Raw genomic sequence first — 6,818 nt, forward strand, 5'->3', positions numbered from 1 at the left:
ATGCAATTTATGTGGATAATAACGTGTTACTTTTTACATTAATGATTATCAAACTACATTATACGTATGTATGATTTGTTCACCTTTATCTCCCTATTATAAGATTATTAAATCATGTGAGTTTCACGTTTTCATAAAAAATTTATATATATACTATGATCCAAAAATAACATTTGAACATAGCAAAATATTCCCAAACAATAATCCGATTTGTTTTATGGGTGAGCCGTACGATGATGACATTTGAATTTTGAAGGATGGTTTATTTTGTGGGAGGGACAAGGGATTTGAAAATATGATAAGACCAAGAGATTAATACCAAGTTTTTGGAGTAAAAATGTGTCCAAATAAATAAAAACGAACACTTTCTTATGAAATAATTCGATAGCAGGATACAAATTTTTTTTTTTTTTTAAAAAAAAAGCTTATGGAAAATGTGATTTTAGGAGCTTTTTTTCTTAAAAAAAAGGCAAAATGCCGTGTTGCGTCCAAATTAAACCCTTCGGTGTACAAAGCAGAAATGAAATCTCGAACTTAATTAAATACTCAGAATACACCAGAAAAGTGCAGCAGAAAAATAATTGTTCTGTCTGAAATGTTTATTGATCCCCGGAAAATTGGTGGTATACAACATACAACCACAGTACTCAGTACGCATGCTCGAAAAGGAAAGAACACGAGCTCGATTCACCTGTTTCTCAAGAGTCCCGACATTTATTTTCATAAATCAGAATCTTGAAATGGGAGGATGGATCTCTAACTTTGTTTAGCTCTAGGGATGTCGAGATCTTTAAAAACCGGGCTGTCGACCCCAACCCCCATAGCGTTGAGACCATTATCCGCATAAATAACAGCACCGGTGATAGCTGAAGCCAATGGGGATGCAAGAAAAGCAGCAACATTCCCAATCTCCTCTGTCCAATTTACATCAAAAGTTTACTCATATGAATCAATTATCAAGTCCTGAAGATGAAAATGACACCGTCCAGCAATTTTAAAAGATCATGCCTATGTTTGGACTCATTTTCTGGAATATTTTACATCTTCATAAATAAAAGCGAATATAATCATCTCATATTCATTTTTCTCTCCTAAATATTTCATTAAGTCTTAACAGTATTCTATTACTGTATCATATTCTGCTTTACAATTTAATTTTTTCAGCATGCAATATTTTATCATATGACATGCATTCCAGGCACATTGATAGAAAACTTACCAATGTATCGAATGATGGTTTTTATGAGGGCGTCTCCCATAAAAGAGAGTAAAATATGTCAATATTTGACCCTTATTACTAATTCCTAGTGACTTAAATTTTAACCGTGCTCGAAATATTTTGCTATCTTAATCTCATTTACCACTTGCGCCTTTCCTGAAACATTTAAATGCTACCTAAGCACCAAAATGCAGCACAAGTAGTTGGTAAAGATGACTCACCTGCAGTTAATTCCTTCTGCATGGGGGCATTCTCCAATGAATAGTCGATCATCATGTCAATGAAACCGATAGCTTTTGCAGCACGACTTCTTAATGGGCCTGTTATACCAAAATCCATAAGCATAACAATGCAAACATTTTGACTTTCTTGTTATGCTTACGTTATAGTGATTTACGATGGTTGCATGCCATAATAATTTGAAGGCACAAACCAACTTATAAAAAAATTGATGGTTAACTTCTGCCAAACTCAACAAGACTTCGGTTTAATAAAAATAATGCTTGGGTGGACCATACCAATATGCTGTTAAGAATTGTAGTGCAGGAACGTTAACATGAGAGCAGATCGAGTTTACGTTCATAGACCAAACATTGCAATATAACGAGAACCAACCACGCTTTAGAATGCTGCCAGCAAAGGCACGTGATATTAGGATAAGTCCCCTCTTTAGTTTATGGAAAATAAAATCAAACATTATCCTCTTTTCTTCTAACAAAACATATTTTCCTTTCTAGTATGCCTTCAACATAATTCCTACTTTGAACATAATTTTCCATCCCTACATAAAACTACGCTATTATATTCAAAGCAAAAAAAAACACAATTATTATGTTATATTTAAACAAAATTTTAAATTTTAAAAAATATCCGACACTATTAAAAATATAATTTCATCTCCACGTTATGTCATGAACTCAATATTCTTACCTAATATAGCATTTACAATAAAAAAAAATATAGTATTTCCCAGGAATTATACTAGAAAATGTTTTCCAAAAAACACCATAAAAAAATCCAAACATAACATTAATTTTTGGAATTATAATCCATCCACAAAACATGAGTATAATTTTTTAACATGCCTGCAGATATGGTGTTAACTCTGATGTCGTGTTTTCTTCCAGCTTCAAAAGCCAGCACCTTTGTACAGTTGATGATACATTTTGTAAGCAGTGATAGTGATTCAAGAATATGCATAATTACTATAAACCTTGAAACAGATAGAGTCTCACCTTGGTGTCACTCTCCAGTGCAGCCTTTGCAGAACTCATGCCACCTCCATATCTGAAAACAAAGTGATAAATTAAATGCAAAACAGAACAAGATAGGATAAAAATACATTTGATGAATACATGAGCACACACCCCGGTATTATTCTTTCGGATGCAATGTATGTTAGAGATATTGTAGCACCACCTATCAAAGAAAAAAGAAATATTAGGAAACCAATGTGTGTTTATACCACAAAAAATTAAGATTGTTTCAAGCCGTACCTGGATTCATGATGGGAACGAAATGTTTGAGCAGAGAAATGAAAGAATAGCTTGATGCTGAGACAGCCCCTAGATAACCTTTTCTAGATGTCTCCAAAAGAGGCTTACTAACCTGCATGAAATATCCAAACAAGTGTATCAAAATAAACATGAAAATGCAACGAAATGACTGAGCTCTAAGATATACCTCCGAACCATTGGCAAGTGAATGCACAAGGATATCAATGGTGCCAAAATCTTTTTTCACTGATTCAGCAACTTCCTAAAAGATACTCTCAGTAAGGCGAATTCAAAAATGCAATAATCTGTACACTCAGATTCAAATGTAAACCTAATGAATTTAGATATTATGGCTGGAACTGAACTAAAAAACAGGTCGGTATTTCAGAAAGGAAACATTTTCCATTAAAAGATGGAAGAACCTAATCCAAAGTTTCAAGGGCCATCACAGAAAAGTAGAATGTATAAGAAACACAAAAATAAGTTTAGAACCTTCACAGTCCAATTGTCAGATCCTGAATAACGTTTATTTGTTTTGACCTGCACCATGGTACAAATTAATAGAAGCTGTATTGAGAAAAATATCTAATTTGTGAAATACCAGTATACAACTTACATCTTCTGGAACATCCTCCGGACAATCATAAACTGCATCCAATGGGTAGACCTTTGTGATTTCCATCAAAGAACCATCTGGCAAACTAAGGCATCAAGTTCCTGATTAGTGATCCAGATAACAAGTACAGTAAAAAGATGACAACTTACAGAAATTAATTCTTACACGCGTGATTCATCGAACTTTCCACGTCGTAGGCTAGTCTCGAAGATATTTAGTGCCTAAGACAAAGACTTTCATGAAGAAAAGAACAAATGTGCAGAGAATTTACATTATATGGAGATGGTGGGACAACATAAAAAGTTCTTTTACATACAGGCACCCATGTACCAACAAGAATTTCAGCTCCTGCCGCTGCAAGAGATTTTGCTACTGCCCAACCGTACCCATTATCGTCAGCTATACCAGCAATAAATGCCCTTTTCCCTGCAAACAATGATTAATATTTTAGTGAGCTCAATAACCATGATTTTCTTTAGCAACAAATTCAACTACAACGCAGATACGACTAACGTAAATAAGAAATAAGAGCAGGAATTTCCTAAACCATTTGCTTCAACATGATGACTAAAACATCAAAGTTGGAATTTGAGGTAGAGTTTAAAAGATTGTCCATGTTTCTTGAAACAAAGCAGTATCTTCTTTCTAAATTAATATGGTAAAATATTGGATGAAATCGTGAAACTAGATAAACAAAAGCTTAAAATGGTTATGCACAAAGGAAGCTAGCAAGTAATGATTAACCACCACTAATTCCAAAAGCTGAAATTGATAGTAAGTGGGTGAACTATAATTTTCAATTCCATGTATAGGCTGGAGAACGTTCAACAAAAGTTCTGAACTATATATTTAAGGTAACAAGTATTGACTAAACATAAGATAACATAAGCCTAAACATGAGCACCAAGATTGATTAAAACGATTTTGAGTCCACATATATTGAACTTTTTTCAGATAATATGTCAAAAACTACTATTCCAAAGCTCGATCTGATAGGAAGTTGTCGGCAACAGTTATATGCCTAACAGCAATAAAAATCCAATCTTGGATAAATCTTGTCTTCTGAGTTCTGACACAAAGAAACAGAAAATGACAGTAAAAAGCACATGAAGGGCCAACCTCTGAGATCAATCGGCAGTCCAGGCAAAGTCTGCTTATCGCTTGCTCCTGACATAGCCTTTATGACATGCCTTTTAGATTTCAACAGATTGGCTTCGAAGATTTCTGAAAATGGCTGTTTTACGGACCAAAGCTTTTCCCTAGTCACTCCTTTGGTTTTACTCACAAAGTGCGCAAAACTTGGTCCTGAAATTCTATGATATGCAGAAATGGCAGGCCTTTGTGCCACAATTTGGGTGCTGGGAGTTGCATTCGCAGCCATGGCCTTTAAGATACATGCAATTTATTAAAAAAGAGAAGAAGAAGTAGATGATATGTGATTAGATTTGGCAAGTTAAAACGGGATGAAGAGGTCAAACAAATAAACAAAATTAACAATCATGATCAAATAGTGCTCTTGATGATCGTTCTAGCAAATATATGGCATATGAACAAGTGATAAAACTCCCTTAAGCCAAGTAGCAACAAACTAACACTATGAGAACTCGTAGTAAGGTTTCACGCATCCACGCTGTGAGCACTCGAATTCTGCCGCAAGATGATATGACAGAGAAATTTATCAATTCTTTTATTTTCTCTCTTTTTTTGAGGTGTGTAACAAACTCAAACAAGAAAGAGTTCTGTTCATTTCACGATGTTCTTCTTTTCATAAACAGTGTATGAATGTGATATTTCTCCTCTTATTTTTTTCACAGTTCAATTCTCAAATATCTGCCGGATATAGAGAAAACACGGATAATTTATTTAGCAATCAGATCAATATAAAAGTTTTACTGCCAGTTTATTGGTGAATTATAGAAAATTAGTCCAAGTTCACAAAACAGCATCATGAGGGAAAAACAGTAATCATTGATAAATCATTAGCTGAAATTAGGTGGAAAGTAAATTTGCCTGCAAAGCTCGTCAAATTTTCACGGGAAATTAATATTCATTCATAGACTACAAATAATCTGAGAAAGAAAGCCTATACCAAAATGGCAAAATGTGAATGCATAAGCCTCCATAGTCCACACCGTATTTTTTCAATTTTTAACACTTTATTTGGAGCATTGTAAAATTACCCTTTATCTATCAAGTAAACGCAGGGAATAGTATACAAATGCACCATCAAATCTAATTTTGCATTTTATTACAGAATTTTATCACAGGTAACAAAGAAAAGCAAAAATAAAAAAGGCAATATGTGACTCAATGACACCGAGAAAATCTAAACCCACCAAAGATCTTGACAAGAAAACAAACAAATCCTTGTAAATTTAACCCAAAAGAAGAATTAAAAAAGCTCCTCCTTTTCGGAATGTAGAATCATGATTGTTTAAATCAGGGAACGGGATGATCGAGGACTCACCTTTTTTTGTAATTTCTTAGGAGAAGATCCAAATCGATTCTGGGCTACGTTCGTTTAGCAGATTGAAGTGTTGAATGAATTTGTAAATATGGTTTCGATGAAAACAATGCTTCTTATGTCAGCTGGTGGGTTGGCTGGTTGGTTGGTTGGTCGCTTTGAGCTGTCGGGAAGCCTTGGAAGCCCCGCTCGTGAAGTGAGTGACTGAGAGCTCATCTTTGTCACCGTGCAGGAACTTATTTATATTGGGTTTTCAAAAAATAACTTTTTATTAAAACGTAAATACTTATTTATCATTAAAAATACATAAAATTTACCGATTTGAACTTACTAACTGCATCAACATCTCCGTAAAAAATAAATTTTATTCAAAATTAATAGTATTTTAGACATCATATTTTAAAAAATCAAACATAAAACATCATACTATAAACGATAAATGTGTTAAATATATCTCACATCGATTGGATATAGTTCATCGGAGTTGCATATATATATTTGGACATTCATCCTCTCTTGAGATAGTTTTAGGAATTGAGTTAGGTGTAAGTTTCAATCTTAACATGATATCAAAGTCAGATTCTCATCCTGGCCACTGTTATGTGTTTGACTAATCATAGTTCGGCCACCCGTTCACCGGTAGTTGGAACACTTGTAAATTTGACGGTCCAGATGTTGTGTTAGTTGTCTCACATCGATTGTATAAAATTTTTGAGAGATACATATATGGACTTGAATAATACTTTCCATTAAACTAGCTTTGATATAATTAACCTACGTTCAACACTTGTGTATAATTTGGTGGTGCGGGGCGGGATCACTTGTCATTTTGACGGGATATTTGTCAATTTAATATACGTATTTTACTTGGGGTCTCGAATCTATTCGAAAAATCTTTTTTACATATGGACCTCTATGACTCACAACATTTGTGAGTCTTGTGATGTGCCAAACTTTTTTTTTCCTTGTTGGCAAAATGTTATAGTTTCGTGTAAATACTTGGAAAACTAAAATCTTGAGATA

At 33.9% G+C, this 6,818-nt stretch overlaps 1 protein-coding gene across 1 annotated transcript; it reads right to left on the minus strand.

Annotated features, from left to right (window-relative positions):
- Positions 1-572: 572 nt before the first annotated feature.
- On the minus strand, positions 573-6,019 carry LOC140967154 (enoyl-[acyl-carrier-protein] reductase [NADH] 2, chloroplastic-like). Its single transcript, XM_073427568.1, has 13 exons — positions 5,799-6,019; positions 4,451-4,715; positions 3,648-3,757; positions 3,497-3,552; positions 3,332-3,416; positions 3,208-3,255; positions 2,903-2,977; positions 2,716-2,827; positions 2,587-2,638; positions 2,455-2,506; positions 2,305-2,362; positions 1,441-1,539; positions 573-914 (listed from the first exon to the last, which is right to left on the minus strand). Exons 2-13 carry the CDS (start codon positions 4,710-4,712, stop codon positions 757-759), a joined length of 1,167 nt encoding a protein of 388 aa, XP_073283669.1. The 5' UTR covers positions 4,713-4,715; positions 5,799-6,019; the 3' UTR covers positions 573-756.
- Between the last annotated feature and the right edge of the window lie 799 nt (positions 6,020-6,818).

The sequence above is a fragment of the Primulina huaijiensis genome, unplaced genomic scaffold, assembly GCF_012295235.1.
Source record: "Primulina huaijiensis isolate GDHJ02 unplaced genomic scaffold, ASM1229523v2 scaffold23605, whole genome shotgun sequence".
NCBI classification, from domain to species: Eukaryota; Viridiplantae; Streptophyta; class Magnoliopsida; order Lamiales; family Gesneriaceae; genus Primulina; species Primulina huaijiensis.

What these genes read in the sequence shown, in the direction of transcription:
- LOC140967154 (XM_073427568.1), bottom strand. Translation starts at nt 4,712, where the DNA reads ATGGCTGCGAATGCAACTCCCAGCACCCAAATTGTGGCACAAAGGCCT. An exon ending in CGGAGGATGTTCCAGAAGAT is followed by an intron (nt 3,256 to 3,331) that starts GTAAGTTGTATA and finishes ACCATGGTGCAG; the next exon opens with GTCAAAACAAATAAACGTTA. An exon ending in GCAGAAGGAATTAACTGCAG is followed by an intron (nt 915 to 1,440) that starts GTGAGTCATCTT and finishes TAAATTGGACAG; the next exon opens with AGGAGATTGGGAATGTTGCT.